Source organism: Marmota marmota, unplaced genomic scaffold, assembly GCF_001458135.2.
Source record: "Marmota marmota marmota unplaced genomic scaffold, marMar, whole genome shotgun sequence".
Classification (NCBI taxonomy): Eukaryota; Metazoa; Chordata; class Mammalia; order Rodentia; family Sciuridae; genus Marmota; species Marmota marmota.
In genome coordinates, this window is record NW_025999853.1 from 33254605 (window position 1) to 33272029 (window position 17425).

General features: G+C 34.9%; 1 protein-coding gene across 21 annotated transcripts in view; it reads left to right on the forward strand.

The window, feature by feature from the left end:
* Window positions 1-14714, forward strand: part of Kcnc2 (potassium voltage-gated channel subfamily C member 2) — a 180440-nt gene extending 165726 nt beyond the window's left edge. For 2 of the 21 annotated variants that reach the window (XM_015482985.2, XM_048804925.1), the window contains exons 3-5: window positions 4658-5585; window positions 7660-7824; window positions 11450-14603. In XM_015482985.2, the coding sequence (XP_015338471.1) occupies window positions 4658-5585; window positions 7660-7824; window positions 11450-11586 (1230 nt within the window). In that variant the 3' untranslated portion in view covers window positions 11587-14603. Of the gene's footprint in view, window positions 1-4657; window positions 5586-5984; window positions 6089-7659; window positions 7825-11449 lie in introns of those variants that run through there. The other 19 variants (XR_007348278.1, XM_048804945.1, XM_048804964.1 and 16 more) reach the window with 19 other exon arrangements.
* The last annotated feature ends 2711 nt before the right edge of the window (window positions 14715-17425 follow it).

The following is a 17425-nucleotide window of genomic DNA, read 5'->3' on the forward strand; positions in this document are numbered from 1 at the left end:
AGAGGGGAGGTGGGGGGAGAGGGGGGGAGAGGGAGAGAGAGAGAGAGAGAACGCACCAGGGAGTGGACTTTTATTGGGGAACAAGAAATTCCGGGGAAAATCCCATCCAATGAAGGTTAAGGGGGGCAGCATCCCAAGGTCAGGGGCAATGATTGGGTCTCGGGGCAGTGGCCAGACACACCTCTGCAAGGACAAGCCCTCCTACCTGGAAAAGAGTGGGGAATAGCTCTGACACAGCTGTGTCTAAGCGCCTCTCACCCAGCCAGGGAGGTAACTCAAATCATGTGCGAGGATGGCCTCCCACAATTATCAACATCAATTTGCTTTTGATAAAGGCATAACTGTAAAGCATTATCTTAAAATTCAGTAATCTCCGAAGTTCGGCTTCTGCACCGTGTGGAGGGGTTATGGGCTCTTGTTCTTTCTCTTTAGAGCTTTCCTTCTTCCTTCTCTTTAGGCTTTTAACTGGTCATGCAATTTCCCATTTGTAAGCCGATAGAAGCCAACTTCCAAGTGTGTATCATATTATTATGAAGCATACTTTTGTTCTGTCTTACAACCTTCTCATTCTAGCCTAATATCCTTAGTTTTTACACAGAGAAAAATATACATCCAGCTGTTTTTGTTTAATCAAAACAATCATCTACTTCTGAGATGATTATGTCTTGTCCTCAAAAAACAAAGTTTTTTTCTTTAACATTCTTTATTTTCTTATTATAGTGATATCACTGCCCTGCAGATTTATAAATACTTAAAACTGAAGATATTTAGGGCTTTCATAATAGCAAATGAGATTATACAAATAGAAAAAACATGATGTGGTTCTTTAAATAATGCTAATATTGATAAATACAAGTATCAAATGACTTATAAAAACAGACAACACTTGGTCTCTAAAGTTTTGTGTCTTAGAATTGAATATATTTATAAGCTATTCAGACAATGTATTCCACTCATAAGCATTTGTGTAGAAATCATAAATAGGTCAAAATACACATGAACACATAAACACACACAAAACATCGCTTTTCTTAGAAAGAGGAGAGTTATTACTATGAAGACTTCAGGATGATTCTCTTAAGGGGCTATAATTGCTTGTAATTTGAAACCTGTTCCAATGCATTTAATAACTTATATTATCAATCTTCTGAAAAGCACACTAGAAGTTGTTTTCAAACTTTAGTATGCATAGCATCCCCTTGGGAAGCTTGTTAAAACAGATTCCCTCTCTCCACACAATAAGGTCTGATGTCTCATGTGAGGGATTCACGTTTGTGTACACTCTTTGGGTATATTCTAATGAATCTAACCTTTGTACCACCTTGCTCTTCCAGGGTAGAAATCGTAAATTGTTTCCAAGTATAAGATGAATCAAGACACTACATTCCAACCACAAAGATTCTGTTGACCTTCTCACAATGTAATGGCTTCTTTAATGAACATAAACATCAGGTTCTAAAGCTCATATTGAATTGATAACTATCAAAAATATACACATACATATGTTCTAAAATTTGTATAATGCTTTAAGTTAAAAACCACTGAAATAGCTACCTCCTATTTTCACATATCAAACAATGTGGCTGGTACAATAGTTTAAGAGAAGAGAATTCTATAGTGCAACAAAACCCAACAGCCAGTAATTAGACTTCTCTAATGTGACCTTATAGCCTTATGTTAAGACCCAGCTAATAATTCTGATATATTAAAATTTCCTCAATAATAGGGTAATCCTTTTAAAAAGGCAGAGTCTCCATGCTAGATTGGAATGTAGACATCACAGTCTACACAATAGAGGGAGATATGAAAAAATCTGTGGCTCTGTAATATTACAGCCAAGGATCAATTGAGAAAGTAGTATCAAAAAAATCTAGAAGTTTTAAAAAATATTTTTCTACCATGGGATGTACAAATCTTCCCTTTCCATCAGGGTGACTTCTATACATGCCTCAAATTTCAATTTGTAGACATTTTGTCAGAGGTTTCAATGACCTCTCAGGCTAAATAGAGTTCTTTTTTGATCCTTTCAAAGTATCCTGCATTTTTTCTTCATCACATTTATGACAATTTAATTATATAACTTTTGTGTTGATGAATGAATTTCATACCTATGTCCCTGGTACACTATGAATTTCTAAAAAGAAGGGACTGTGTCTTATCAACTGCTGTTAATTTAAGAACCTACGGCATAGGCACCTGGTACTCATTTATTGAATGAATGAGTGGTAGGAAATTTTCTGATGAGCAAAGGTCTCACTCAGTATTTTATAAGTATCAATATGCACCATAAAATTATTTCTGATGTGTGGATATAGGCAGGCACACTGAGATTGATTTTGAAAGAGAAAACCCCTGGGAAGTTTCAAATTCACCATAAGAATGTAGGCAGAGTTTGAAAGTACAGAATTAGTGGAAAAAAATAATGACCAAATAAAATAGAAACATAAAAGAAAATTGCAGTTTAGGTGTCTTATATTCTCCAATTGCCTCACAGATAGAATTTGTACACTAAAAGTTTTGATATTTAGCCTGAAATGCTGAAGACTATGGTGAATAGTGGGGACCCAGGATGGGAAAGGTCCATAAGTTTGTATCATTAGAATTCTAATAATATAAGATTTGGGGTTGAATCAGAAATAAATGCAACTCTAAATTCTATTGACAAAATTAGGAGTGGTTTATGAAACAATTTATGATCCAGAATAATTGATTCTTTCCCTAAAAGATACCACCTTTTAAGGTGCTAATATTTGTTATACTAAATCTTTTTTTTTAAGAGAGAGAGAGAGAATTTTAATATTTATTTTTTAAGTTTTCGGCAGACACAACATCTTTGTTTGTATGTGGTGCTGAGGATCGAACCTGGGCCGCACACATGCCAGGTGAGCGTGCTTGAGCCACATCCCCAGCCCAATTATACTAAGTCTTAACAATACCTAGTTGATTTTAAGAACTGTGCACTTATTTGCACAAAGAGAAAATTGAGTGAAAACTTACTTACTATCTCACAATTCATCTGGAAAAGTTAATGGCTGGATCATAATGCTACAAAGACAGTTAGAAGATGTTCATGGGAAAGCAAGTCAAAGCCATGAAAATGGCAGTCATATGATTCCATAATCCTGATGTACCCACCGGCACACAACTCAGAAACAGTTCCATAATTTAGGGTGCTTATCTTTAAGGTGGGTAGCACAATCCTGGTTATTTAGTCCTTTTGCATAGTCCTCACATAAAGAAACTCAACCAGGTGAAAAAGGAGGCAATTTCCATCTTAAAAGCTGGATCATCTCTTCTCAGTGGCATGCTTGAGGAGCAGATCCTGGGGTTCCACTTTGGGTTTTGGATACACCCTACACCCTATTATTTCAATAAAGGCTTCCTTCCACTTGACAGGCAATTTCTTTTTCGTGAGTACTTCATTTGTTTAGGTGTTCAAGGAATGTTGTTCATTTAGCATGCTACATCTGAGAGCATTTTGAGAGCACACTAGAAGTCTGCCAGTTATTTTGAAAGCTTCGAATACTGCTACAGCAATGCCTTTCATTACAACAATTAGGTTTCACATTTTAGATCTTAAATATTAGAAGTGTGTGATCCCAGCCTAAGTAAATGAATTCCAACACATTTGTATTCTACATTTGAGAACTTGGTAAGGTAAGGGGACAGAAACTTGTCAGGTTAGTTTCTCAGGATTATCATTTTGTGTTTTATGACTTAGGAAGAGTGACTTCAACTCTCCAGGCTTGATATTCCTCAAGTGTAAAATGGGGTAATAATAGTGTTGAGATTAATATAAATAAATCATGTAAACTGCTTTTAATAGTGCCTGGTAATGGTAGAACTATAAGTGGGAATCTCTTATTATTAGTCTGTATGAGTAGGTATGTGACCATTAATATATTATTGACTGAAGACATGAAATACAGAATTGAATTTTTTAAAAACTTTAACTTTGTGACTCTAACACTTTGAGGTTCTTTTTCAGTAGAAGACAAATGTCTTTTAATTCCTTCTGTAATTCAGTTTTTCTCCTTTCAGTCTTGTTTCCTTACTTTTCCTCACTAGATTTGCTGTATTGGACAAATCTGCACTTTAATTTGATAGGATTTAATTGGTGCCATATACTACATTTTTTCATGTTTATTCCTGGTAATATCTAGAGCATTTTATTTATAAGTAGAGAGATTCTGTTAAATTTGGGTGACTTCCAAATCTCCATCAGTGTATGATGAACCTTATATTTATTGGTTTAAAACTTGATCTAATATATGACAAGTTCTATGATCACAAATAATATCTAGAACCATTGTCTAAATTTCTTTCTTTTTTTTTCAGCCTGCTGTTTTTAAAAATTTGTTCAGAGTCATTTTTATGCTGCTTTAACAGGTTTTATTTTCTCATACGAATGTTTCAATAAATTATTTTCCAACATAAAGGAAAACCTCATATAATCAGAAAACTCTTGAAACATTGCATGTGCACTCTAATTAATGTTGCCTATCCATTTTTTTCTTTTTATTTGAGTAGCATCTAAGCGAAATCCCCAGATACACTGATTTTTGTTTTTATTTACAGTGATCAATGCACTTAGATTTGGATCAAAGTATATTAGGATTCAGATCACTCTTTTTTTTTTCTTTCTTTTTCTCTACAGTTTATTGCTTTTGCTTCCTTATTCTTCATCTTGGTTTCAATCACAACCTTTTGCCTGGAGACACATGAAGCTTTCAATATCGTTAAAAACAAGACAGAACCAGTCATCAATGGCACAAGTGTTGTTCTACAGTATGAAATTGAAACGGATCCTGCCTTGACATATGTGGAAGGAGTCTGTGTGGTGTGGTTTACTTTTGAATTTTTAGTCCGTATTGTCTTTTCACCCAATAAACTTGAGTTCATCAAAAATCTCTTGAATATCATTGACTTTGTGGCAATCCTACCCTTCTACTTAGAGGTGGGACTCAGTGGGCTGTCATCCAAAGCTGCTAAAGATGTCCTTGGCTTCCTCAGGGTGGTAAGGTTTGTGAGGATCCTGAGAATCTTCAAGCTCACCCGCCATTTTGTAGGTCTGAGGGTGCTTGGACACACTCTTCGAGCTAGCACTAACGAATTTTTGCTGCTGATAATCTTCCTGGCTCTAGGAGTTTTGATATTTGCTACCATGATCTACTATGCCGAGAGAGTGGGAGCTCAACCTAACGACCCTTCAGCTAGTGAGCACACGCAGTTCAAAAACATTCCCATTGGGTTTTGGTGGGCTGTGGTGACCATGACTACTTTGGGCTACGGAGATATGTACCCCCAAACATGGTCAGGGATGCTAGTGGGAGCCTTGTGTGCTCTGGCTGGAGTGCTGACAATAGCCATGCCGGTGCCTGTCATTGTCAACAATTTTGGAATGTACTACTCCTTGGCAATGGCGAAGCAGAAACTTCCAAGAAAAAGAAAGAAGCACATTCCTCCTGCCCCTCAGGCAAGCTCACCTACATTTTGCAAGACAGAGTTAAATGTGGCCTGCAATAGCACACAGAGTGACACATGTCTGGGCAAAGACAACCGACTCCTGGAACATAACAGATCAGGTAAGGCACAATTTCAAATGCATGTCATTAAATACTTTATAGACCAGTATGTCCCTTAGGAAGAAGGTAGTTATTCTCATTTTCTGCAAATGTTTATGAGTTTTCAGTCCTATTCCTTCATAAAATGTGTGTTTATGTCAGGCCTGTAGACAACTAGACTGCAGCTTTTCTAAATGAACCCCCAATAGAAGTGAACATAGCTGGTCTATAGAGTTTTCTTGCTTTAGTGGGAATGCCCTTTGCTGATGGTGCCAATATTTTCTTTTGCCTGTTTGTTGCTTCTGTGCCAATGTTTCTTTGTTTCTCTGCACGACGTGATGGTATGATATTGGCCATTTTTCATCCTTCATTCTCAAAACGTTGATCTCCATATCGTTTGGCTTGGTGTGTTTGTCTCAGTTTTATCTCTGCCACATGGTGCTCTGCATCTCAACCTAACTCACAAGAAGCAGTTAATTAAGAGAAATGGATGCTTGCATATCAAAGGCCCAACCACCAAAGAGGTGATATGGAAGATAACTCTTTCAATAACAAATGTCTTTTTTAGTAATATTCTGAAGGATTGACTAAATTTTTAACATTATAAAATTAGATAGGGCAACTAAATATAACCCTTTTGGTAAGGTGAGATGGTATGTAATATAATCACACACCATTATTCGGGCACAGATGACCTGCTTTGGATGAACAAAGATGATTTTTTTTTTTTTGTGGATTTCCTTTTTTAATGCACTATGCATTGAGCTCTGCTCTATTCCAGGATTGAATTTTGGATAATTTATTGCTTGAGATTAGCTGAATCCCTCCTTTCCTCCGTTGCCATAGGTAAACTAGATTTAATTGACTCTAAGGTGACATTCAGTATGCCAAAGTGATAGTCAATAGTGTCAATTCTAGTCTATTTTAACTGGTTCAGATGGAAGGTTTTGTAGAGCAATGGTTTGACTAGTTTCTTATCCAACTATGAAAATTTAAGGTATATGCATTCCCTGTAATTGAAGCAGAATTCTTCATTTTCTTGTAGCAAAAGTGACTTATGATGAGCCCATGTGAATAATTTTGCAGCATTTAGAAATAACACCAATGAATGAAGCAAACAAATAAAAAAAGCAGGTGTTATTTTTATAGGCCCCTCCTTAGCTTCCATGAATTTTTATGAGTCAAACAGAAAAACACTGTGGTGGGAGCTCAATTGCCTTTTAAAATTTTTTAGTCAGAGTCCTTATGTTCATTTAATAGACTGCTATGTGAATTCTGTCAGTATATATCCAAAAACTGTTTAGAATGTCTTCATGAAAGGGGGAGTTTAGTTGGTATTTCTGCTCTCATTAGACAGTTCTCAGAATATGCAGAGCCCTTAAGAAGGGCATGGAGAAAAGAGGACACACTCTCATCTCGGGTAAGCACTGCAATGACAAGCTAGTATCCAGGCTGATAGGATGTGAAAGTCTTTGGCAAGCATACAGAAGTAAACAGATAGCTATTTCAAGGACATTTGAAGAAGTCTATCTTGTTTCACTCAATGCTCAAAAATATTTTGCTATTTCAAAATAGAGTACCTGGACATAAAGTTTTGTGCTTTGGAATTATTTTTATTAAGATTTTTGGGGAAAATTACTTTCACGAAATTTTCAAGAAAATGATAAAAGTATGTGTCTTAAGGAACTTCAAAAACAATTACTTGAAGAGTTTTCCCCTAACTATACTCCATTTTAAAACAACTCCTATTCATAGTAAATGGCTAGCTCATAACAAATATGTGTGCTAATTCATTATCCCAGTTATTTTGAGTCCATACCAGTTGTGTGAAAGCCAATTTTCTTTTAGACAAAATCCAAAAAAAGAGTTACTATTGCAGAAAGAACATTTTTCTCTTTTTCAATATCTTTCCATTTGCTCCATGTAGTTTTTTTTTTCTTTGTGATGAGTGATGAAAATTATTTTTCTTATCGTGATGTGATTATTGTGTTTTGTATATCGAGTGACTGTACTATGGGCATTCAGTGTAAACTCTTTGTACTGTCTCATTTCCTCATCCGTCACTGTCTGTCAATGGGCATGGCGCTGTGACCAGTGTTATCAGGTGACGACAGTACAGGAAGTGAGCCGCCATTGTCACCCCCAGAAAGGCTCCCCATCAGACGCTCTAGTACCAGAGACAAAAACAGAAGAGGGGAAACATGTTTCCTACTGACGACAGGTGATTACACGTGTGCATCTGATGGAGGGATCAGGAAAGGTAGGCATGCATTTAATCAGACCCTAACAGGTGACCTAGCAATTAAGTAAGTTCTGGAAATAATATGAAATGATGTAAAATGCTCATTCATCATTTTCTGGGAAAGACACAGCATATGGTGCTCTTTACCTCTATTACATCTTCTCTCCCTATAAACATTTTGAAATACCTATCATAATAACATACTTGGTTGTCATCTCTGAAAGGCATTTCACCTTTTTTCTTCCTTTCTTTGGCTTGTCATTTGCCTATGGGAGAAGTTGTAATGTAATATGTAAATATTAAATCACTCATCTAATTATTTTAATATAATGTATTCAACAATCTTTTGAAGTTATCTTTTCATTATGACAAGTGAAACACACTAACTGGTTCTATGAATAAATTTGATAGGCAATTTATGACTAAAAAAAATTATAAGGTATTTTTCTTCTCAAAGTACTGAGCATACTCTAAATCTTTCATCCAATATGTGGGTTGTTTTTGTTAATAGTTTATCCAAATGTCTCAAGGATTTGAAGGTGCAAGATCCTTAGCCATATCTATATTTCAATCACTTGAAAAGTCACATCTATATTTGAAAATGTGTGTATAGAATTTTTCTTTAGGACCAATAAACATAATTTTAAGTAAATTACTAGTTCTAATAGGCATTAAATAAGACCTGACACAGAGGAATATAAATATTTGTTGAATTAATAAAAATGGATGGGCAGGTGTTTTTTTAAATAGCATAATAAAAAAAACATCTATAATGATTTCTTATGAAAACTGACTAAATTCGAATGAAAAACTAATCAAACTTTCATTTTAGTGCAACTGGATTTTTAAAATAATGTGCATATTTGTTATTCATTTCCGGTTTTCCCTGTTAGTTCATTACCCTTTTAAGTGTACACTATTTATTTTGTGATGGCCTCTTTCTCTTAAATATCTCACTACTTATGTTATACTCCTCTTTCATTTCTTCTGATCATTTGCTTTTACATCTTTAAGGCTCAAAAGAGTACAAAGGACACTTTTTTTTGGTTTTTTGATAAGAAATATTTTGGATTCTTCTCCATTCTAATTACTTTCATTGTTTGTATATGTTACTTAAACCAAAATGTACTTCAATCATCTAAATGGATTTGGTTGTTTACTACTATACATTTACATAATGCAAAGTGTTTAAAATATTTTTGGAGATACTTAGTATCCTACCCTAGTATTTGAGCAACATATATGTACATACATTAAATAATTATAATAATACTAACATACTGAACATACTTTTCTAAGTGAAGTGCACTTCTTAACTTACTATGTATATGTACATGTTTATTTGTGTACATATATAATACATTTTTATATATATGTGATTAAAATACCTACATTTTTGTGCATCATCCAATAAAGTATTATATGCCATGTTCATACCAAGATTATGTATTTAAGGACCTTGCCAGAATTTTACTTCCATTTCAGATAATATTTTGTATTTTAAACTGTCTATAAAAATTATGCAAACTATAAGGTATGATTTAAATCTAAAGTTTTACTGTAAAATTGAAAAGTTTCATGAGCAAAGCAATTAATAAGATATTTAGTTTGCATGGAACAGTTGTACATGCAACTTAATTTCACAAACACAGATTCTTTCTATCAGTGAGAATCTGAAACTTATCCATGAGCTTTTTAGGCTTTGTCATTCCTTATTGTGTCAACTCTTTTTCGTTCTTGCTTATTTTTTTAATAGCTATGTGTTTTTTCTTCTAGACCTAGTAACATTCCTGGTAACTTACTTAAACATTTTAGTGTGTTATCTTTCATATCTACCATAAATTCATTATTTCTTCTTCTTTTTCCTTTAATGTAGGTTATAAATTCTTTTTTTCTACTCAGAAATTTATTTTGTGTAGAATACCTTCATGTACCTTTAAATTTGGTCTCTCTACTGATTTTATTTTAGAGTTCTAAATCTTCCCCCTTATAATTGTGTATGAAAATTTACTGGATTCCAATTGCATTTGTTTAACCTACAAATATGAAGGTATTTAGGCATAAGTTTTAAGAAAATTTAAAGGTTCCTTTAAAAACAATCTCCTTATATCTACTACCTATGTTTTAATTTAAAAGAAAGCATATTAGCTACAATAAAACTATTCATGGATAGTACATATACAGTAAGTTTTACATTGTTCTAAATAAGCACATGCTCTTAAGAACCAAATAAAATGCATGTCATGTATGCTGATGTGTATGTGGAAAGAGTGTGTTCATATTCCCTTTCCTAATCAGTCCAGCTTTACTCTGTCATAGAGCTCACATTGCAATCTATATCCATATCTGTCTTGGACTCTCATATATCAATGAATCAAAGAAGCCACTTCTCCTCTTCCAGCAAAAGGAGGAGGAATAGCAATGGTTCTTCTCTGGAGGGATTATGAAAAATAATTAAAGAAATAAGTAGCTGCAAATAACATAAAAATAAGCACAAGACTCATTTTTTTCTTCCATGATCAGCAAGTACACTGTGGGCTAACGAGAACCCAAAGAGTATGTTATGTAGCCTTAAGGATACAAAGAGTTCACTGGAATTGTGTGGACTTGATCAACTTTGGTTGCCCAAAAGGATGTTCATTTTCCTGCTCAATAACAATTGTTCTACAGAGTTATAAGAATGCTCATTTCTGAAGCTGTGTAATATGATTGCTATTTTTTAGTCAATAGCTGTCCTCCTTCTAACTTTATACTAGGCACTCCCCATCTCATTTAATTATCTCTAATATTTTATAATAAAAGAAACTATATGTATCCCTTGATGGGGATTGCTTGAGTGGGTAAGGAAAGCCTTTGGGCTAATGTTTGTGAGAGGCTGTTTTGTCCATGGCAATTTTCAGCAAAAGATTAGGAAGAAAGATAATGGCAAGAAAAGGTGAATTAAACTATTATTATTATTTTTTATAATTCCTGGGTGCAAGGGGAAGGAGAAAAAGTTAGCTGAAAACAGTATGTTGTCAAATTCAGATTTATTTCACTGAAATTATGACTCAATTTATAATTCTTTTACTTCATTTTTAATTTACTTTTAATTTCATCCAGATGATGAGTCCTGGGCATTCCATTCTTTACCACCTGGATAATGGCACTGAATGCCATTATTTAAGAATCATCCTTTTAACCCTATAAAGCTGAAAAAATATATGCTGGAAAAAGATTTGTCCACTTCAAGTTAGGCATAATTTATTAGCTTACTAAGTAATAAAATGAAGAGAAAAAATAGCTCATTTTTTTCTTTTATTTTCAGAAAAACATTCTGAAATTTAAAAACATGAAATCCATATCTTACTTAAATTGCTTTGCCCAATTCCCAAGCATTCTGGTATTCTATACGCCAAAATTAGGTCAATACTAGCCATAATGTGGGTGAGAATATTTGTGATAGCTGTTTTAATTTTGGGGGGGATGACATCTTTAGTGAATTTCATTTTTTTAGATTTATAAATTGTTTTAATATTGAGTTATTTATAAACAAATTCTTTGAGCTCAAAAATAGCACATTTGATTACCCTGCATGGTATTGTTTGTCTCTGTCTATTTTCTGGTTGAATTCAACTGACGTCTGTGCATTTTTTCATAAAAGGATATGAAAAATCCCGAAGCTTAAACAACATAGCGGGCTTGGCAGGCAATGCTCTGAGGCTCTCTCCAGTAACATCACCCTACAACTCTCCTTGTCCTCTGAGGCGCTCTCGATCTCCCATCCCATCTATCTTGTAAACCAAACTGCATCAGTCAGCTAAATTGTATTAACTCAAGTACTGTTTACCCCGTAATGGAAATAATTAAATGTAGAGTTACTTCAGGTTCCATTAATACAGTGTAAGTCCTGCATGATACTACTATTTGAATTCAGAAATGCCACTTGAGTAGCTAACAAATCTTATTCTGGCTTCAAAGATTATCTAAAGTAGTGCTACTACTTCTCCATATTAATTGCCCTGATTTCTGTTTGCAATAAAATGACAGCTAGTGTCAGATATTGGCCAGTATACTAATACATAAACATATTTCAGGGAGATATATTTAAAACAGTGTGCATCCAAATGCCAACCACTTCACTGGAACTTCATTTCTTGTGACTCTAAATCATTCTGAAGATGTCTGGGATCCTATCTCGATTGCACAAAATAATGACTCTGGTCAGCTCATATGCATGGACCATCTTGTCTCTATCATCTGAAAGCAGTGTTGCAGTTTGGGAACTGTGGATGGCTCAGGATATGTGTACGTTCATCGAACCATCCTCCTGATATGCAATCACTCACTGGTCGACTGTTCTGCATGGATTGTGGGACAAGGAGGGTGAATTTTTCCTTGATGTTTCTTTTCTCCGTATTCTTTGATAAAAATATTTGTTTAAAATAGCTTAAGTTCTTAATTGATTGACTTCAAAAGTGCTATATCGGAGTTCTGAATGTCTTTGGTTGTTTGTACACAGATAACTGCAAAGAGGTTGTCATTACTGGTTACACGCAAGCTGAGGCCAGATCTCTTACTTAATGACTTGGGGAAGGCACAAAACATGAGAGAAAGGTAACTGCCAACCAGGCTTGCATTGTTTAGTCAGGAATTACTGCTTGGTACTGGAGTCATTTTCTTTTCTTTTTTTTCCTGTCCCAGAATTTGTCATCATTTTCAGAGACAGAGTGCCAAATATCACCCAAAGCTCTCGTGTCTTTTGGCCCCTTCCTTTATTTTTACTTATTAATTTTTGTGCAAATGTCAAAGGTCACTGGTGTTCACAGGAGGCTTTTTTGACTAGCCTTAAAATTCTGAATCAAAGGACTAATCAGATTTTCATGCAGTGTTTAATCAGGTGCTTTGTCTTGTATGTTGTTTCCGTCTGTCTTAGCTCCCTGTCCTAACTGTATTTGCCATCTGTCTCCATGAATTGTAGAAATGCCTTGAGAAAGTGTTCATGATTTCAGTAGTGGATCCCTCATCCCGTCTCCCTGTCTCCTTTGCTATTTGGAGCAGCCTCTCTGCTTTGTGTACAAATTAATGATGCCCTGTAAACTACCTAAGCTAATTGCACTGTGAAAATTTTCGACAAGCAGGATTTAAGCAGCAATCTCACCACAGCACTTGGTTGCCTGCTGCAGTGTCAGTTTCTACTACCTAGCAACCAGCATTCGTCACTACACGCCAACAAAATCCCTAGGGAGTCTTAGTCTGAGTAGAAGAAAGTCTGTTTACACATCCCTACCAAATGCAATAGCACTAGTGTGTCTGGTGTATCGGGCATGTGAGGGAAGAAAATGCCATAAGATAAACTGAGAAATTAAAAAAATATATTTTTAAGGCACTTAGGATCCTTGAGATTATAGAGTAATTCCTAATTCTCATGGTTATTTTTTGATAGGAAGACAACTGTCATTTTTATTATTGGCCAAGAAATATCTATTATTCTATATCCCTGAGACCTACAGCATGACCTGCATGTCAGAGATCTTGTACAACAATGTATTTACCCAGACGAAATATCTATATTTAGAGATACTATGATCATTTTGATAAAAACCATACATAGAGTGTTGTAATTACCCACAGATTTATGGTAAAGGAATTAATACGCTGTCTGGTGCTGCTGTTATTGACTGCAGTGTTGTACAGAATTTATCATGGATTTTTGACTGCTGAAAAAGGGACAGTGGAATTTAGCCATACCAAGGATTGTACTGGAAACAGGCTTCTGCTGCAGCATGTGCCCTGATGTGACCAAGTTACACGTGGAGGAGGTCCTCGCGTCTTCATGAGGCTATTAAAGCTTATAAAAGGACTGTGGCTGGAACTCATCTGGTGCTCCCCATATGAGTGTTCTGCTTGTAGGACTGACCAGTGTCCATGAAACAACTGTAAATACCAACACGTATGCATGGGTCAATGCCCTTGGCCATCCCACGTCAAGGGAAGCCAAACTCATGATTAACATCTTTGAAGCTTCAAGTAAAGCCCATGCTGCTTTGAATTACTCCTCATGGGCCTGCTATAGGTTGTGCTGTGAATTATACAAGGCAGTAATACTGATTTAGTATAGGTCTGTTTTAATTTCTCTTATTTCTACTGTATGGGTTGGATTCATAAGCATTGACTATATTGTTCTCTTATAAACCTCTTATGTTATCAGCTTGTCAATTATGTTGCAACCTTTTTACTTGTCTATTTATCAAAACTGACCTATTTTTAGTCACATATTTGTTTCATTCTGGAAAATTGTTATGGCTTAAAAGAAATTCATGAACAGTATTCGTAGTTTTAAGTCTTTTGTCGTTGTTACCTCAATTATAAATATTAAGAAATATAAAATTCTGGCAATGAAAGTATTTTTTTATTAAATGATCAAGGAACAATGTCAGTATATAGCAGTATATTAATCAAATTATATCGTAAAATGTATATTTTGCATAAAAGAGATATTCTTCAATCAATTAATTTTTGTGAGTTTTGTGGCAAATGAAGCTTGTACTTGTCTTTAAAACTGTTGCAGTTGAAACTATATAAGAATTTTTCATCTTGCATAATCAATATTTCTGGACTCTATTAGTTCCCCTGGGATTCTGAATATAATATATAACCTAACTATGACCCCCTGTATCGTGGACCTTTTGTGAACATTTCAAGATGCATGCACAACCTTGGTGATAACCGATGGACATGTAACTAACTGAAATGAAGAATAAAAGGCAAATGAACTGGGGATGAACTTGAATTTATCTGATTAAATTATTCATATTCTTTCCTTGGCTTCTTTCTTTGTGTTGCAGTTTTCACAGGCTTTACTATTTTTATGTTTTATGGCACCATAACAGACACTCATACATAATAAAGAATTTGTGATGAAAGAATTTCATGCAGCCCTCACTTTCATTCAAGTCTTAGATGTACAGCCAGTGCTTTCCTCTTCCTTTTCCTCCTCTTGCTTGGCTTGCCTAATTTCTCTCTCAATTCTCAGGTTGTAAAACTATTACTTCTTATGCTCTCCAATATTTAGATGGCATTTTATAATTAGTAATAAACTTTTACTTAATTTTCCCAACTTAATCATCACTATTCTAGAGCCAAATAGTTTTGCTTTCATCTTATTGTTAGTAAAGTTAAGGCTCAGGAGGCAGCACTGTTTATTTATGTGTTTGCCACAGATAATTGTCCCTGCCATAGTTTCTTATGATTTAAATATTTACTGAGCCTCTTGTTGTAAATACTCCGTCATACAGATGGCTTCTGTCTCAGCTTTGGGATATGAACCTCTGTTTCAGCCACATATCACACATAGGTGGACTTCTATTTATATTGTGAAGATACATGTATATTTGCCTTTTGAAATTCTTTGAAAACATCCAGGAGTAGGAGAAGAATACAATGAAAGAGAAAAAACGTCAAAACCAAGCCTTTCCTGGAACATCAGCAAGATTTTTCTTTATCTAAAAATGTTCAGTGTTGATTATTAAGATACTATTTTAAAAAACTGAGATTAGAAAAGGGAATATGTCCAAATATAATTACTTATACATTGTTTCTAATGATGGTGTCAAGTAGGATTTACTCTCAGAAGGAAAAATATCTAGGAAAGGGAATGAAGGCATTTGAATAGATGATAATTGCTCTCAAATTTTGATTAAAAATCAGGACTTAATAGTCATGACTGAAAAACGAAGACATTCATTTTGTCTTTGAAATAAATCACAAGACAGACTAATAGACTAGCTATAGTGAACTTATCTTAGAAAGACAATGAATATGTTAACAGACTATTTTACAGGGTCTCCAGAGAATTCACTACATACTTAAAAACATTTAGAGATAGCTGAATCCATTAAAGTATTGAAATTCCTAGGAGTTTAAAATGACTAAAATATGTGGTTAAAAATATATCCTTACTTAAAAAAAGTTCTTTCCCTTTTTTATTCCCAATTTCTAGAGCCCAAATTTAATTATCTACATGATTAAGCATTATTAAATGATAGATCTATACTAATTTTCTCTAACATAGTTCAGAATCCTTAATATTGTTTTAAAATTATATTATTTCCCATTCTCTCTTACACTAACTTTATTTTGAAGATATGTTTCATTATTATCTAATATTAAATGCTCTAATTTAGTGTCACATTCTTTCTTTTATTATTCATCACTGTGCAAGTGACTGATGACTAAATATGCAATTTGAACATTAAGATTTTCAAAAAAATCTGACCATCTTCATTGAGAATCCCAGGCAGCCTAACATTTACTTTTTTTCCCTCCTAACATTCACTTTTAAAAATACAATTTAGTTTCTAAAGTAGTTTCAGTTTCACAACAAAATTGAACAGAAGATATACAGAGTTTCATTGTATCCTTGCCCCATACATGAACTTCTTTCCCCAATGTGAATATCCCACACTACAATAGTACATCTAATGCAATGCAATGAACCTGCTCTTATACATCGTTGCATTTGAAGTCCACAGTTTATGTACACTGTAGAGGTTGTACATTTTATGGAATGTCCTATCAAAACTTATGGTTTGTTTCCCAGGGCAACAATGTCCATAGGTGAGGCCTTTGGGAAGTTATTGGATCATGAGGCACCTATTTCATCAATGGATTAATCCATCCAGGGGAATAGACTACTGGGGGTAAGGGGGTGGTATTTAGGCACATGGAGCATATTTGGAAGAATTAGATCACTTCTTATATACATATTTCTGTATGTGTGTATGTGTGAGTGTGTGTGTGTTTTGTATGTGTATGGAAGAAGGGGAGAGATGAGAGATAAAGATATTTATTTTACAGAATTATTCATGTTGCAGTTTGAACTATAAATGATCCCTGAAAACCTCATATTTTGAAAGCATGATCTCCAGTACAGGAAGGCTCAGAAGTAGGAGTTTTAGGCAATGATGACAACTATAACTTCATCAGTGGATTAATCCACTTGGTGGATTAATAGCTTGAATGAACTACAGGGTGGTAGTCCACTGGGGGTGTGTTCTTGGGAGATTATATTTTGTTCCTGGTTCTTTGCACGTAAGTCCTTTCCTCACCTTCCACCATCCTCTCTCTTTCTCTGCTTCTTGGCTGCCAACAGCTGGGAAGCTTTCCTCCATCATGCCCTTCCACCATGATATTCTGTCTGATGTCAGACCCAGGGAAATGGAGTCAACCAACCACAAACTAAGATCTCTGAAACTGTGAGCCCCAAAGAAATATTTTCAAGTTGTCAGGTATTTTGGTCACAGCAATGAAAAGCTGATTAATACAGCTCATGAAATTATGGAGCTGTTATCTGCAAGATGGAGATCCAGGAAACTGGCAGTGTATTTCCAGTTTGGGTGTGAAGGTCTGAGCAAGAAAAATTGGTGGTATAAGTTCTAGTCCAAGTCAGAAGGCTTTAAGACTGGAATGTTGATGCTGTAAATTTCAGGCCAAATCCAAAGACCTGAGAGCCAGTTATGCTCGTGATTCAAGTCCCAGCCTAAGTGCAGGAGAAGACTGATATCCCAAATGAAACCGTCAGCCAGACAGATTGAATCGTTCCTTTCTCTACCTTTTGGTTCCATTCAAGCACTCAACA